Here is an 18,093-nt window from a genome sequence, read left to right as displayed (position 1 = left end):
TCATCAGGACCATAAAAATTGTTTTCAGGGTGTGGATAATGCCAGCAAGGTCAGCATTTAATATCCTGCCCTAATTGCCCAAGAACTAAGTAGTTCACTAGGGAATACTTCAGAAGGCAGTGACTGTTCCAACATGTCATTAAGTCTGTGGTCGCAGTTAGGCAAGGATGGCAGAATTCTTTCCCTGAAGGATATCAGTGAACCAGCTAATCTGTCAGTTTTCATAGTTATTAATTCTAGATTTGTAGTTCAATTTGTTAATTTCCTTAATTTAAATTCCCCAGCTATGTAGTAGAAATTTAAGACACGTACCTAAGTAAACAAAAATCCAGCCCTCCAGATCTCAGTAATTTAATTACTATTTAAGTAATTTGCTATTATATCCTGCATTATATTATGTATATGGATTTGCTCATTTTTGGGACTTGTGCCAAACTGGCCTGACTGCCTCAGATTTACTGTATCTCAGTGTTCAGCTGAGAAAAGAAACTTGCATGCTTAATGGTAGCCTTCTTAATGTTTTGGGAAAAGGTGTTCTTTATGTACTGTGGCAGTAACATTTTCTGCAGAAGCATTGTTTTCGCCATATCCATTCAGTACTCAGCTGATCAGGCAGCATCGATGGAGAAACTGAGTTAACGTTTCAAGCAAAGACCTTTCAGAAGAACTCAAGCCATCACTCTGAAACATTAACTGAGATATTGTTAAACTTGCTGAGCAAGTTTTACTATTTTTAATCCTATTCACTGCTCCCTCAATCACTCTAATCTAACTTCTTTTTCTTGTTCTACAGGTCTCCATTTTTAGACATTGCCAAATCATCTTACAATCTTTAAATTGTTCTAAAATGCTGAGCTTTGAAGCTTGGTGAGGTCTAATTTGGAGTATTCAAAGTAGATTTATTATCAAAGAATGTATAAATTATACAACCTTGAGATTTATCTGCTCACAGGCAGCCACAAAACAAGAAAGCTGTAAGAACCTAATTAAACAAAGAAAGACCAACACTCAAGGTGCAGAGAAAGAGGAAAAACACAAATCTTAAAAACAATAGAAGCAAGCAAGAGCATTCTGAACCAAATTGAGTCCACAGATCCAACTCACCCGAAGCAGCCAGAGTACGTCCAAAGTCTTGGTGTTAGTTCATCAGTTAGCAGGACAAATCACTGCAAAATTCACAAACACAAAACCCAGCAACTAGAGCAGTCTCACAGCCTCAGGGCCACAGACAGAGGAGCGCACATTGCATGAGAGCAAGTGAAATCGGCCGAACTCTTGCCTCCAGTCTTGATACCCTGTCTTTCCAGTCTATCAGGGACGGCACTTAAATTGTACAAACATCGTGTTGTCTCTCACACCAGGACCCGGGCCTTGGTGCAGTGATGTGCTCTGGGCCTAGACCTTGCTGCCCAGCCTGAAGCCCTTCTTGACCTGCCCGAATCAGCTGAGTGATCCAACCTTGCACCCAGACAGTCTGATGTCGTTTGCAACCTCTCCAACTGGCTCAGTGTTTAGTTTCATCCAACCTCACTCCGTTTAGGTAGATGGGCATCAAAACTCCTCCACCATGGCTCCTCTCCGAATCTCTCACTCCAATCTCTATCTGCGACCCCATCGCAAACACATTACACTTCAACTTTGCCACACACCAGCACAATTCATCCCTCAAATCGGCTTTGTCTTCACTTGCCTCTTCATTGTTTGTGATGATAGTTTACCACAATTTACATCAGGAAGGATGTATTTAATATTTTTTTCAGTTGAATTTCTTGTCTTTTGAAACTCCAGTTAGCTGTTGCTCAATTTCAGTATACCATCTTAAACTGGAATACAGTTCCAGTCACCTACCTACAGGAAAGATATCAATAAGATTCAAAGAGTAGAGAAAAAAATTACAACGATGTTACCATGACTTGAGTTATAGGATAAGGTTGCTTCGGTGGAACATCGGAGAATGACAGGAAGTTTGATAGAGTGATACAAAATTATGATAGGTACAGACAGTGTAAATGCAAGCAGGCTTTTTCCATTGAGATTTGGTGAGACTAGAAATAGAGGTCATGGATTAAGGGTGAAAGGTGAAATGTTTAAGGGAAATATGAGGGGGAATTTCTCCACTCAGAGGTGGTAAGAGGACAGAACAGGCTGCCAATAGAAGTGGTTGATACAAATCTGATTTCAACATTTAAGAGAAATTTGGATAAGTACATGATTGGGAGGAATATAGAGAGCTATCATCCAGGTACAAATCAATGGGAATAGGGAGAATAATATTTCAGTATGAGCTAGATGGGCCAAAGGATCTGTTTCAGTGTTGTAGTACTCTATCACTCACTCATATTTAAATTTTCCAACCTTGGTACACATCTGTGTTAAGATTCTCAATATAAAATCTAGTTTCAATGATTCTTTTGCCACATCAGGCTGCTGGTGCTCTCCTAAGGTAATTTTTCAGGCACCCACTACGCTCCACAAAGCATGGATGTGCACATTCAGCTCTGGAAATTGCTAACAACTAGGATTCTGTTGCACTGACATGCAACTGTTAATTTTTGTAATACTGATGAGTCAGACACTAAAGAAGTCTTAGTCCCATCGATTCACCAATAGCCTTGACTGAAATAGATCCCCATTCCACTTTAAAGATCAGGTCTATGGCACTGAGCCTGGTTCCTTGGTGCAGAAGGAAAAGAGGAAGATGAGGAATGCGGTAGTCATAGGGGATTCCTTAGTGAGGGGAACAGACAGGAGGTTCTGTCAGCCTGAGAGAGATACCTGCATGGTGTGTTGCCTCCCAGGTGCCAGGGTATGTAATGTCTCAGATCTGGTGCAGAATATTCTGAAGGGAGAGGGTGACCAGCCAGACGTCTTAGTACATGTTGGTACCAATGATATAGGTAGAAAAAGGGAGGAGGTCCTGAAGAGAGAATTCAGGGAGTTAGGTAGGTAGGAAGCTGAAAAGCAGGACCTCTAGGGTAGCAATCTCAGTATTGCTGCCTGTGCCACATGCCAGTGAGTGCAAGAATAGCATGATCAGGCGTATTATGTGTAGCTGAGCGTCTGGTGTAGGAGGCAGGGCTCCAGATTCCTGGATCATTGGGGCCTCTCCTGGGGGTGGTATGACCTGTACAAAAAGGATGGATTACGCCTGAACCCAAAGGGGTCCAATATCCTAGTGGGCACATTTAATAGAGCCGTTAGGGAGGGTTTAAACTAATTTGGCAGAGGGATCGAAACTGGACTGTTAGGTTTGAGGAATGGGAAAACAGAAATAAATCAAAGATAGTGTGCATCAAAGATCATAGAAAGAACAGGCAGGAGATGAGGCTTAATCACAACCAGTGGCATGAGTTACAGGGCAATAGAGGCATGCTGCAGTTAAAACGGAAGGCAACAAATACTGGACTGGAAATGGTATATTTGAAAGCACACAGCACAAGGAATAAAATGGACGATCTTGAATTTCAGCTACAGATTGGCAAATATGATGCTGTGGCCATCTCTGAAACTTGGCTAAAGGATGGCCATTGGGAGCTAAACGTCCAAGGATATATGGTATATCAGAAAGATAGGTTAGTAGGCTGAGGGGGTGGTGTGGCTCTGTGTATAAGAAATAATATTAAATCATTAGAAAAGGATGAATTAGAATTGGAAGGTTGGGTTACAAAATAGCAAAGGGTAAATGGATCCTAGTGGCAGTTCCATACAGGCCTCCAAACAGCAGCCAGGATGTGGATTACAAATTACAGCAGGATATAGAAAAGGTGTGCCAGAAAGGCAATGTCATGACAATCGTTGGGGATTTTAACATGAAAGTGGATTGGGAAAACCAGTACTGGACCTCAAGAGAGAGAATTTGTAGAATGTCTAAGGGATGGCGTTTTAGAACAGCTTGTTGTTGAGCCCACTAGGGGATTGGCTGTGTTGGATTGGGTGCTATGCAATGATCTGGAGGTGATAAAAGAGCTTAAGGTTAAGGAACCCTTCAGGAACAGTGATCACAATATGATTGAGTTCACTTTGAAATTTGAGAGGGAAAAAATAAAATCCAATGTGCCGGTATTTCAGTGGAATAAAGGAAATTACAATGGCGTGAGAGGGAAAATGGCCGAAGTTGACTGGAAAGGAACATTTGCAGGAAGGACGGCAGAGCAGCAATGGCTGGAGTTTCTGGAAAAACTGAGGGAAGCATAAGACAAATATATTCCAAATAAGAAGAAATTTTCAAAGGGAAGAAGGACACTATCGTGGCTGACAAGTGAAGTCAGAGCCAAAGTAAAAGCAAGAGAGGGCAAACAAGGAAGCCGGAGCTAGTGGGAAGGTAGAGGATTGGGAAACTTTTAAAAACTTGCATAAGGAATCTAAGAAGGAAACTTTCTTCATTAGGAAGGAAAAGGTGAATTATGAAAGGAAGCGGGCAACTAATATTGAAGCAGATACTAAAAAATTTTTAAGTATATAAAAGGTAAAAGAGAGTCGAGGGTAGATATAGGACCAATGCAAAACGACACTGGAGATATTATAATGAGTGACGCAGAGATGGCAGAGGAACTGAATGTGTATTTTGCATCAGTCTTCACAGAGGAAGATGGCTGCAGTATACTGGACATTCGAGTGTCAGGGAAGTGAAGTTTGTGCAGTGAAAATTACAACTGAGAAGGTGCTCAGGAAGCTTAATGGTCTGAGGGTGGATAAACCTCTTAGATCTGATGGAATGCACCCTTGGGTTCTGAAGGAAGTAGCCGGAGATTGCGGAGACATTAACAATAATCTTTCAAGAATCGAGATTCTGGCATTGTACCATAGACTAGAAAATTGCAAATGTTACACTGTTATTTAAGAAGAGTGGGAGGTAGCAGAAAGGAAACTATAGACCTATTAGCCTGACATCAGTGGTTGAGAAGTTGTTGGAATCGATTATTAGAGATAAGATTAAGGAGTACCTGGAGGCACATGACAAGATAGGCCAAAGCCAGCATGGTTTCCTGAAAGGAAAATCCTGCCTGACAATCCTACTGCAATTCTTTGATGAAATTACAAACAGGGTAGACAAAGGAGATAGTGTACTTCAATTTTCAGAAGGCCTTTGACAAGGTGCCGCACATGAGGATGATTAGCAGGTAAGATCCCATGGAATTACAGGGAAGTTATTAGCATGGGTGGAGCATTGGCTGGTCGGAAGAAAACAGAGAGTGGGAATAAAGAGATCCTATTCTGGCTGGCTGCCAGTTACCAGTGGAGTTCCACAGGGGTCGGTGTTGGGACCGCTGCTTTTTACGATGTATGTCAATGATTTGGACTACGGTATTATGGATTTGTGGCAAAATTTGCTGATGATATTAAGATAAGTGGGGGAGTGGGTAGTGTTGAGGAAACAGAGAGTTTGCAGAGAAATTTAGATTTCTAAGGTAGGGACATGTTCGGCACAACTTTGTGGGCCAAAGGGCCTGTATTGTGCTGTAGGTTTTCTATGTTTCTAGATGGTTTAGGAGAATGAGTAAAGAAGTGGCAAATGAAGTACAATGTTGGAAAGTGTATGGTCATGCACTTTGGTGGAAGAAATAAATGGACAGACTATTATATAGATGGGGAGAGAATTCAAAATGCACTGATGCAAAGGGACTTGGAAGTCCTTGTGTAGGATAACCTAAAGGTTAACCTCCAGGTTGAGTCTGTTGTGAAGAAGGCGAATGCAATGTTGGCATTCATTTCTAGAGGTATAGAATATAAGACCAGGAGTGTGATGTCGAGGCTCTATCAGGCATTCGTGAAACCACACTTAGAGTATTGTGTGCAGTTTTGGATTCCCTATTTTAGGAAGTATGTTCTGACATTGGAGAGAGTTCAGAGAAGATTCATGAGAATGATTCCAGGAATGAAAGGGTTACCATATGAGAAACATCTAACAGCTCTTGGACTGTATTCCCTGGAGTTCAGGAGAATAAGGGGAGATCTCATGGAAACATTCCGAATGTTAAAAGGCCTGAACAGATTAGATATGGCAAAGTTATTTCTCATGGTAGGGGAGTCCAGGACAAGAGGGCATGACTTCAGGATTGAAGGATATCCATTTAGAACTGAGATGCGGAGAAATTACTTTAGTCAGACGGTGATAAATCTGTGGATTTGTTGCTACAAGTGGCCGTGGAAGCCAAGTCATTGGACGTATTTAAGGCAGAGATAGATAGCTTCTTGATTAGCCAGGGCATCAAAGGGTATGGGGTGAAGGCAGGGGAGTGGGGATGACTGGAATAATTGGATCAGCCCATGACTGAATGGCGGAGTAGACTTGATTGGCTGAATGGCCTACTTCTGCTCCTATATTTTATGGTCTAAAGTGGTCATAGACCATGATCACATAGGTGGAGCAGGATTAATATGATCTTAATATTTTCTTGCATACTGACTCTTCAAATCTCATCTCCAGCTATACGGCTCCTAAATGCAATGAATGGGAAAATTAGAACACAGAATACTACAACAGAATACAGACCCTTCAGCCCACGATATTGTGCTGATCTATTGTGCTGTACTTTAAGATCAATCTAACCCTTCCCTCCTACATAGACCTCTAATTTACTATCTCCATGTGCCTATCTAAGAGATTCCTAAATGCCTCTATTGTATTTTCTTCCACCACCACCCCTGGCAGGGCATTCTATGCACCCAACACTCCTGTGTAAAAAGCTTATCCGTGACATCCCCCCTATGCCTTCCTCCAGAAAATTACACCCTTTGGTATCAGCTATTTCCTCACTAGATAAAGTCTCTGGCTTTCTACTCAATCCATATCTCTTACCTTCTTGCACATCCCTTTTCAAAATTCAAATATAAATTTTGAAAACTGTAGCTCCATTCATTTTTCCGGTTCCTTGGATCACCCAGAGCTAAATGACCTGGGGCTTTGAGGTTCCAGCAACGGCAGCTCCATCAGTAAGGAACAGGTTGCTTAAGGAACCACATTTATTTTGAATGAGTGCCAAGGATACATGCATCAATTGATCTCCGTAATTGTCAAAGACAATAGATACCAGTTATAAATGCTCAGGCCACAAACAGTGATGGAGTGGTACTGTAAGAATGCAGCTCTACATTGATGGCACAAAGAACTATAAGGAATAAGCTGTTAGTTATTGTTCATGATGTGTTTTATCTCACCTGAATAAACAGTAAGACAACATTCATTGATATAGATCAAAGTGGAATCACTTGAATTGGATATTCAGAGTACATTGATACAAAAGTTATTGATGTTAGGAATAAGTTAGCCAAAACCCAACACGGCTCCTCAATCACTATCACACTCCAATATGTATTCATTTACTCAGCTTCTAGGGTTGTTTGTACAGCCTCCAGACACTAATTTCCCTTGCATTTGCCATCTTCCCTCTATCACTTCCAAATAAAACACTTCCCGATAACCCTGCGTAAGCTACAAAATATTCTTGATTTTAACAACTATTGTAATGCCAGTGGAAATTGTGTGTGTGTGTGTGTGTGTGTGTTTCTTTCTCCTTTTCTTAGAGAAAAATAAGGTTGAAAGAAGGACCACAAGCTGACAATATCTTCAGAACAAATTTTACCTTGAAGATTCAAGTCTTAATCCTGCATTCTAGAGGCAATTCTACTTCAGATATATGTAATCTGAATAAACGTACATTTAATATCAACAAGTTCCCTGGCTTAAAACAGGACATAAGGAGATCTCTTCCAATTTTACCTACCTTTGTGACTTCTGTCAGACATAATGAATTAATGGTCATTGCTTTGGGCGATTCGTCTGCTGATAACAGTGAGTTGTATCCAGATGACTGATGGCCAAGACTCTCTGGCGTCTCGACTCTCAGTTCTTTATCTGTAAAGAAATATTCAACCTGAGTCAACTCCTGCCTTTCGACATGCCTATGCAAGGTCAGACACCAGACACTGATTTACAGTGAAGAGAAAACGTAGGGCACGCATTGTTTGGAGCTACAGACATTGCTGCTTGAGCTTCACTATGCAGTCATTTAATCCTCTTGCCAATAATTGGTTGATAATTCGATTTTTCAATGTTGGCTGGGAAGTATCTTCAGAATTCCAGTGTTATCATAGTTTTAAGACAAGAATGACATCTTACAGAAGTATAAATATCTAAGATAACTAGATGATGTGCAGACAAACCACAAACTCCACTATTGTGTAATACAGCATAAGGATTATCCAAGTTATAGATAGTGATGCCATCTCTGACTCGGATCAAACCATTGTTCCCGCAATGACTTGTTAGTAATAAGTTAGGCATTTCCTTAGTAGTCATATTCAATTTGAAAATACAAAATTGTTAAGCCAAAAAAAACTTTAAATCATTAAAATTGACAGCAAAGATGTCACTTAGCAACATCCATACCAACCAGAGAAAATTTATCCAGTTCAACTTCTATTTGCTGAGTTTAGTTTCATTATATGGTACAAAGTGAACCTTTGAGTAGTTTTTAAATGCAGTGAAAATTTCTGCTTCCAATAATTGCCAAGGCAATGAGATTTATGTCCTCAGGAGACTCTTGGTGAAAACTTGCCTATCACCATGCCACCAGTTAGTTTAAAACTATGTCTCAGTTACCGAATCTTCTGCTAAGGGAATCTCTGAGATCTCTTTGAGCTCCTTTTGAGTCTTAAATAATACCACCTGGTCAAACTCTTTTTGAAGTTAAAGTACTCTAATCCCCATTATACCCTTGTTCAACTTCACAATAACTTCTCTAGTATAACCATCCTTCCAGTAATGTGTTGAATAAAGCTGTACAAGCATATATTTTGACCTAACTAGTTATTTTACATACTTCTAGCATGACATCTCCGCTCTTATATTACCATATATCTTAACCATGTTATCTGTCCTGGTTGTATTGCATTTGAGACTGGTCTTTCTGTCCTTCTGAAATGCCACTACACTGCTTCAGATTCAATTCCTTTTGCTAATTTTCTGGCCACCCAAACAATCCATCGCTTTCTTCATCACTATCCAACACACAAACAATTTTCATATAATCTGTAAACATCCTGGTTGTGCCACTAAAGTCTGAATCAGCTGAAACAAAATGCCACTGAAAACAGCCATTCAGTCACAAAATACCCAATCATCACTGTGTTCAATTTCTCACTTTCCCAGAGATCCTACTGACATTTACATTTCTGACTCATCCTCCAAGTTTAAAACATTTGTCAACCTTTTAACCCTTTCCAAACACTAGAAAACACCAGCAATCATTTGTCACATTCCTGGATTGAAATATGACAGCTGGAGCTGGCACCACTTCCTCTCTTGCCTCAACTTCAATCCACTTATGGACAGTGAGAGAGGAGACTATTATGCTACCTTCAGCTCCAGTAACTTGTGGAGACCAGAGGAAAAGAAATATTAAACTTCTTTTTTATACCTGATTTCATATTTGCTCCCTAGTCAATGTGTCTCAATTACCTTCTCTTGGTCTGTCAAGTAACAGTCTCCCTGTTCACTCCATCACTCCTCTTTTCCTGTATATTTAATTTTACAGGTTGTGAAATATACACCATTCCCAAGAAAAGTCATTGATCTGAAATAACCTGTTTCTCTCTCTGAAGCTACTGCCCAGTCAGCTGAATACTTCCAGCATTTTGCTTTATTCCAGATTTTCAGCTTCTACAATGTTTTGCTTTATAATTACTGATGAATTCGCTGCCACTTTTCTACCAGAAACACCTACTTAGAAGCAGCTCTGCACTCCTCACTGCAAGAAATTCTGCAAGCCTTTTTATCTGTTTATTCTCAATAGATTTTGCTTTTCATTTTGTTTTGAGTTTCAGAAAAATAAAGAACACATTAGCCTTATTTGTCAAATACACATAGAAACATACAGTGAAATGCATCGTTTGCATCAAATCAACTCAGTAAGGATTATGCCCAGCAGCCTGCAAGTGTCACCATGCTTCCAGTGCCAACAAAGCATGCCCACAACCTAGTAACCCAAACCCATACACCTTTGAAATATGGGAGGAAACCAGGGACCCTGGTGCAAACCCACAGGGTCACAGGGAGAATGTTCAAAGAACTTACAGGCACATTGGGAGTTGAACCCTGATCTTACAGCTGGCTGCTGTAAAGCGTCACTCTAACCAAGATTCACTTCCATAGCGACAATTCTTTCCTTAGGATGTTATTCCAGCTCCAAGTTAATCACATGGATCCCCTTTGTTTACAACTTCTCAAGATAATTTAGCTGCAATTGGCAAACTTTCCACACCCTCTCCTGGGTGCTGCCAACCTATTTCTTCACCTTATTGCAGGCATTCACTTTCTCACCATATCTACTTAAATCTGGCTATTTGTTTATATTTATCCACTTCTGATGAAATGCCAGCTCTGTTCCTCTCCCACAGCAGAATATGAGCCCACCCATCCATGGAGACCAACAAGTACTTATCTTTAATAATCCTATTTGTCACTACTTAATTCATTGAATTCTATGCCTTGGTATTTCAAGTACCAAGTACTTTGGTATTTCAAATGCTAAGACACCACCTGGCTCCCCATTCTCCTCAAAGGTAGTACTTTCCAAACATCAATCTTCCTCCAAGTACAAAAAAAATCTTCGGTACATCCCTTCTAAACATCCTGCTCCTCTTGTTAAACCTACATCCTATGGCTAGACACCTCTGCTATGGGGGAAAGCTTACTGCTGTCTACTCTGGGACTCATAATTTTGTACGCTTCTATCAGATCCCCCGAAGCTTTCTTAGCTACAAGGTAAACCACCCATGGCAAACACTCCTTCTCAGGCAGCATCCTTGTGAATGCCCTCTGCATTCTCTATAGACTAGTCGCATCCTTTTCCTTTAACTTTATTGCAGAGCAAGTTCACTGGGTTGTTCTTTGGGATTATGTGGTTGGTGATTATACGCTGGGCAGGCTAGGCCTATACTCATTGAAGAAAGGGAATACAGAGATGTAACCTTACTGTAACAAAGTTTTGAGGGGGTTGCTGAAAATAGGTTTCCTTTAGCGTTGCTTTCTAGAACTAGAATAAGAAGTACACATCACGAAATTTTGAAATTGTCTCTCCCAGTATACCATGGAGGCAGTCATTGAATGCATTCAAGTCAGAGATAGACAGACATTTAAACTACAAGAGTGCCAAGTATTATGGGAAGAGAGCACGAAAATGATGTGGAAACCAAGCTTGGATCTGCTATGACTGCACTGATGATGTGAATGATAGAGCAAGCTTTTAGTTTCAACTGGCCTCGTTTTTTTTTTCTAAAACTAACCGACCACTTGTTCTACCATGAACAACCCTACGATTTTCATCTGGTCTCATTAGCCACCTCAGAACCCATAAAGAAAGAATGAAATCATCCTTGATCCTAAAAGATTGCCTTAAAAAGATAATTTTTTAACTTTTACAAGTTTACCTGAAGAGTTACGACTTGTCAGTTGGCACAGGGTATATTCACTATTCCCACTGATGGAATCGGAAGGCAAATTGTTCTGGAGATAAGAAAAGACAAGCCATGCAGTGATTTGAAACCAATTACAAACAAATGCTAAATTACGCTTATTTAGTTATTATTAATTTGTTTAGCAGGAACTTTGCTGAAAAAAAATTGACTCAAAAAATTATCAAATGATTCATTTTAATACAGGTCTCCCCTGCTATCCGAAGGTAGAGTGTTCCTATGAAACGGTTTGTAAACCGGAATGTCGTAAACCATTTATATGGGAAAAATTTGTGAGCGTTCCCAGACCCAAAAAATAACCTACAAAATTATGCCAAATAACACATAAAACCTAAAATAACAGCAACATATAATAAAGGCAGAAATGATATGATAAATACACAGCCCATATAAAGTAGGAATACTTTTCTGCAATCATTGCAGCACTGTCTAGTGCTGCGTATAATCTCACTATGTCGTGGAAGCAGTCTCTCCAGTAACCTTTAAGCCAGTGGTCCCCAACCTCCGGGCCACAAAGCATGCAGGGGTGCAGCGGTAGCCAACGCGCACCCAGCACACCTTTAAGAAAAAAGCCACTGGGTGCGCTCTGGCTACCATTGCATGCTTCGCAGCCCAGTATCGGTCCACGGGCTGGAGGTTGGGGACCACTGCTTTAAGCTATGAAGCTGCCAAATCATACCAAATAACACACAAAAATCCAGAGCCTATATAAAGTAGATAATGTATGTACAGTGTAGTTTCACTTACTGGAATCGGGAAAACAGTGAGCACACTGATGATGGTGTGTTAGGCCAGTCGTCGGAGGTTGGGGTGCTTGGCAATTTTTTCCAATAAATTGCAGTTTTGTCACAGTTAAACACTTGCTTATACGAATACCCACCTTCTGTAATTATTTTTGGCAGCTTCAGTATCAGCCGAAGCACACTCTCCAGTAAACTTTAAGCTATGAAGCTGCCCTCGCCTCAGAAACCGATCAAACCACCCATGACTACCTATAAGTTCCACTTTTGCAACACTTTCATCACCATCGTCCAGTGCTTTCTGTTTAAGCTTATTAAAAAGACTGATTTCTCCTTAAGTATAACTTAACGGAACACCACACTTTGTACACCCATCAATCCACTCAAGCAATAGACTTTCCATTTTATCCATTATTGGATGCTGAGTAAGAGAGACCACCTTTCTATGAGCAGAACCAACAGTAACATTGGCAGCTTTCAAGATTCTTTCTCTCTGCATATAAATATGCAAATTGTTCAATGCGCGGACAATGTCCTTACTTCATTCACCATGATTGAAATACTTAATTATGTCTAGTTTTACGCTGAGCGTAACACTCTTATGAGCTCACTTGGGCTTCTCTGATACCTTAGGTGCACAAAATAAATCAACGTAAAGCAGACACTCAGAGGCGCGTGTTTAAGCAAGGGCAGCTAGAATGCAGTACCGGGGGAAGAGCTTCGCTGCTCGGGGCGCACGCTGCCTTTTTTTTGTAACAGTGAAAACACCTTCTGTTAGCGAAAACAGGTAACTAATGTAGGTCTTTCCTAACAGTAAGGTGTCGTACAGTGAACATTCAAAAAACAGGGGTCACCTGTACAAAATTTATATCATTTGTATAGAGAAAATAGCGCAATTTAAGAATTAATGCAAAGATGGTTCAGTATGATGTTATATTTAATTTGCAAGATACAGATTGGTACCAGTTATAGAATACAGTGGAATCCATTTATCTGAGATATCGATTTATCGGGGAGCCGCTTATTTGGGATATTCTTAAAGAACAAAAACTAATCAAGAGAATTGCTGGCATTACCTTCACTTATTTGGAATAGGATACTGTTGCCAAAAGGGAACAATTTTTAAAAAGCTTCAGCTGCGTGTGTTTGTGTTCAAAAAGCAACAACGTTTGTCACTGATAATTGGTGAAAAATAAGCAATAATGCAATGCAGAACTGTTTTTGCTCATGGTGGTTTCAAGACTCAGGCTTGGAGATGTCAGATATGGCCAGGAGTGAAAATGAAACTATTTTATTACTTCAAGTTTGGAATTATAAAGAATTTGAAGGATCAACTATCATCTTTAATGTTACAATGAAAATGAAGATTTGGAAGATGCAATCGTTGAAAGCATTGTATAAAGGCAGTTCATTATCTGCATTAGTTGTTGCCAGTGATTTTGCTCAGTCACAGTCAATGAAATGAACATGGCAGCATACATTGGATGAATTCCTTAGTTGATAAATACTAGGAACTAATACGCAGTTTCATAGTACTGTGGTAATATTGGTAGTGTTCTAATTTGTTCTGTAAACGTATAATTTGTTACTCCATTAAATAGTAGCTTGTCTTTATACATTTTTAACTGTTTCTGTGAAACTAGCTAATTGGAGGAGCTGCTAAATTGGGCAAAAATAAATTGTTGTTGATGTGTACAATTAACCAGAATCCATTATAATTGCTGCATAGCTACTACTTGAAAATCTGCTACTCTTACAACTGATTAGTCCATTTCTTCACTTTTGTATCTATTTCATTTTTCCTACAGAATATGCACAGGTGATATTCAACCAAGCCTGCTTATGCCAGTTCTCTGCAAGTGACGTCTCAACGATCTTTCATTTTATTTGATTTACTCTGAATATCACAGACCAAGAAATTAAAAATACAAGAGATTCTGCAGATGCTGGAAATATAAAGTTACACAAACATGTTAGAGGAATTCAAAAGGTCAGGCAGCATCAATGAAAGGAATAAACTGTCAACTTTTTGGGCAGGAATGGACCGATGAAGGGGCTCAACTCGAAATGTTAATTGTTTATTCCTTTCCACAGATGCTGCCTGACCTGCTGAGTTCCTCCAGCATTTTGTGTGCTAAAGCAAAATAATTACATTTGGATTGAACTTTTGGTTCTAAAAACTGTACTAAAACATCAAATATAAAGAACTTGTGTTTCTTAATAAGTCTTCTAATAAAATCATTCTGCATGTGTTGCTGTGACATTTGATATCATTTATACCATTAAATAGTTTTTTTAATACAACTTAAAATTCAAGCTTCCTTTTTCTTTTACTTGGAATATCAAAGGAATTTTTAACAAGAACACATGGAAAACAACAGCAACTACTTCACTGAGTAAGACATGTGCATGGCATACACTGGATGCTTCCATTTCAAGGATAAGCTTGACTCTAAAGGTAGACAATGTAATCTTATTCTTAGCTAATATTTTGGGGAATCTAAATAAGCAAAAGGTGGTAAATAGATATGGGCAATGTTGTCAATAGCAAAAATAAGGATTTAAAGAAGGAACAGCTGCACTACAGCTGAGATTTCTGTTCTTTGCAGTGCTGGCTTCACCTGGTATCAATAGCTGAGGTGGAGGAAATACAGGAGATGGGTTGGGGTTGACAGCAGAGTCAGCCAGAATTCTCACTATCCGGTGAACCATGCTAGAAGTAGTCAAATTGAGTAAGAGCAGTGCCAGGTTTGCTTGTGAGGCTGTCTTTAGTTGAATAGCAAGCCTACAGACATGCTGACGAACAAAGCACATCCAAAATAAAACTCTGACTCACCTTTTTGGAATGTAGCAACAGTTGAGTTTCCAGCAGAACAACACGGCTTAGCAGATTGTTCCAATCCCTCGCATCTATAATCACCTTCCCAGCTGTAGCACACTCTAAAGCTTGTAGTTTACTCTGTATCACATCCAATACTTGAAGCTTCTCCTGACATTTGGCAATCTGCTGCTTAAGCATGGCAATCTCCAGTGCCTGTGACTGTCAAGCAAGAAAAAAACAATAAAGGCAGAGTTATACAACATGGAAACAGGTCCTTCAGCCCAACTCATCCATGTCAATCAAGATGTCTGTCTGAGCTAGCCCATTTGCCTGCATTTGGCTCATTTCCCTCCAAACATTTCCTATGCATTTATCTGCCCAGAAATCTTTTTAAAATTGGAATTTATTTATTTAGAGATGGTGGGGGGTGGGGTGTAACAGCCCTTTCAGCCCAACAAGCCCTCACCACCCAATTATATCCATAAGACCAATTAACCGACTAATCTGTACATCTTTGGAATGTGAAAAGGCACTTAAGCAGTTGGAGGAAGCCCACATTGTCACAGGGAGAACATACAAGCTCTTTACAGACAACTATTAAGTTGTTCTTGCTTGTTTATCCTGTAATATTATATTTGGATGGTTATTATGGATTGTCTTATCTGTAATAACTGATCAATCATAATATAATTCGTGGTATTCCAACTCTAAAACTGTGTCAGGCTTGTATTTATAGCAAGATGTATTATTATTATTGTGTTCATTATCTATTGTGTTTCTGTGTTGCATCGGATCCAGAGTAACAATTATGTTGTTCTCCTTACACTTGTATACAGGAAATAACATTAAACATTTTGAATCTTGTAGTAATGGTTTAAGGTTCAACTCCACAATCAGCGCATCTGAAGATGTGAACTTCCTACTATTCCTACATTTACAACAACAGGTGTGTAAAAAGGGCCCAAAGGATCATTAATGACCTGAGTCACCCCAACCACAAACTGTTCCAGCTGCTACCATCCGGGAAATGGTACCACAACATAAAAGCCAAGACCCACAGGCTCTGGGACGGCTTCTTCCACCAGGCCATCAGACTGCTTAATTCATGCAAACGCTACTGTTTTTCTATGTTATGTTGACTATCCTGTTGTACATAATATTTATTATAAATTACTATGATTGCACATTGAGCATTTGAATGGATATGTAATGCAAAGATTTTTAGTTCTCATATCTTTAAAGGATGTAAGTAATAAAATCAATTAAATTCAACTCCAAGACGCATCAACATCAAGTTCCAGAGTCAAAGCTAAACTTGCTTGTTTTCATTTTTTGGACTGGATGACAGTAATTAGAGGTCCAAACTGGTGCCTGCAGTGAGGGAACATGGTGGTCAGGGATGTGGGCATGTGCATACTGTGAACTAGCTCTCCGTACAGAATACACAAATGGTACAATTTTGATTGATACTAACACTGCTATTTTGGATCTCAGCATTCAGACTTAAGTCCTACCAAATACGCATGGTTGGTGGAACACATATTCAGGCAGAGGGAGAGTACAATAAGCAAGGAGAAAGTCAAGTAGTTGAAAAGATTAAAGGTTTCCATGCACATCACTTTGAAGGTGCTAGATGTCGCCTACTGGAAAGAAAAGCTATTTTGCTTGCTACTGGTGTAAAATGGTAAGCAAATCAATTTGATAACGTAATTTTTTCAGGATAGTTATAGCGTAAAACTCAACTTCACAACTTCTTCAGGACCCAGACCCATCAAAATCAAGTTCCATGGTCAAAGCTAGACTTGATTGTGTCCATTTATTGGACTTGATGGTATCAATTAAGAGGCCCAGACTAGTGTTTCCAGTGAGAGAGCATTGTGGCTATAGATGTAGGCATGTGCATACAGTGGATCTGTATAAGCAAAATGTGCAGTTTTGATTGAGAATAACACTATCCTGATAGCATCCTGACTGCCACTGCAATGTCTGCATTTCACCACAATGGGAGAAAAAGGTGACTACTAAATGAACAAGCGCCTCCAGAGATGGCACGACTCTTGAATTCAGTGAATGACCCACACCAGCACATACAGTAAAAGCCATACTGCCGTACAAAAATGTGATCGACCACTGGCATACTAAAATATTACTGTGGCTGCCTGGAGTTCCTTGTAGCAATCAGCAAAACAGGCATTAAGACATCTGTATCTTGTATACAAGCACATGCAGCTGCAACTAATTGGAAGAGAGCAGGTAAATTTTATTTTCCTCTGATCATGTAGAATTATCGTAGGTGAAGTGGTGACTAGGTTAAGTCCTTTTTGGAAAACCTGGGTGCTCTATTTCCTCCCTCCTTTTTAGCTCATTACATTATGAATGGTGACTTGGGTGAGCTTTATATAAAAAGCTCACCCAAGTCACCATTCATAATGTAAAGAGCTGAAAATCCTAAATTCTACATTCACCTTCAGACTCACATTTCACTGACACCATCATCTAAAGAAAAACTTGTGCCCAAGGTTGGTGCCAGATTCCTCTACGTTATTTGATACTTCAGGTTGGCACTTTAACAAGAATATCAATGCATTAAACATTTCATCATGCACATCAGTTTCCTTCTGTAAGTTTATAGAAACCATAAACTCAGTGCCTCACAGAATGTTGTAACCCATGTGTGTTTCCACTATTCAGTTTGTAGAAAAGGTGGGATATGAGGGGAATTCAGATATACAAGCTTTAGTCCTCTTCTGGCAACAGATGTCACAATGCCAACTAGCACAGTCTCCTTCATGATCAGAGGAAAAGAAAATTTACCTGCTCTCTTCCAATTAGTTGCAGCTGCCTGTGCTTGTATACTACCTTGTCATGCAAGAAAGATGGATGTGTGTGCCAAACAGTGTTTGGGTGGTGTTGCTACAATGCTGAATTACTGCAAATGTGTGCAAGTGTGAGTATGTGGGTAACGTCTGCATGCAGCAAAGTCTGAAACAGTGTAGTGAATCACATGAATGTTGGTTTAGAAGTCAAAGTCATAAAAGGTTGTTGATAGGTAAGTGA

At 39.7% G+C, this 18,093-nt stretch overlaps 1 protein-coding gene across 4 annotated transcripts in view; it reads right to left on the bottom strand.

Moving 5' to 3' along the window:
* Positions 1–18,093, bottom strand: part of cep44 (centrosomal protein 44) — a 78,450-nt gene that overhangs the window by 8,475 nt on the left and 51,882 nt on the right. For 3 of the 4 annotated variants that reach the window (XM_059974289.1, XM_059974288.1, XM_059974290.1), the window contains 3 exons: positions 15,052–15,255; positions 11,431–11,506; positions 7,725–7,855 (listed from right to left, as the gene is read on the bottom strand). In XM_059974289.1, coding sequence (XP_059830272.1) covers positions 7,725–7,855; positions 11,431–11,506; positions 15,052–15,255 — 411 coding nt within the window. Of the gene's footprint in view, positions 1–1,104; positions 1,167–7,724; positions 7,856–11,430; positions 11,507–15,051; positions 15,256–18,093 lie in introns of all 4 variants that reach the window. The other variant, XR_009513041.1, reaches the window with a different exon arrangement.

This window comes from Hypanus sabinus, chromosome 7, assembly GCF_030144855.1.
Source record: "Hypanus sabinus isolate sHypSab1 chromosome 7, sHypSab1.hap1, whole genome shotgun sequence".
NCBI classification, from domain to species: Eukaryota; Metazoa; Chordata; class Chondrichthyes; order Myliobatiformes; family Dasyatidae; genus Hypanus; species Hypanus sabinus.
The sequence above is the reverse complement of the archived record's forward strand: the minus strand, read 5'-3'. Positions and strand labels throughout refer to the sequence as shown.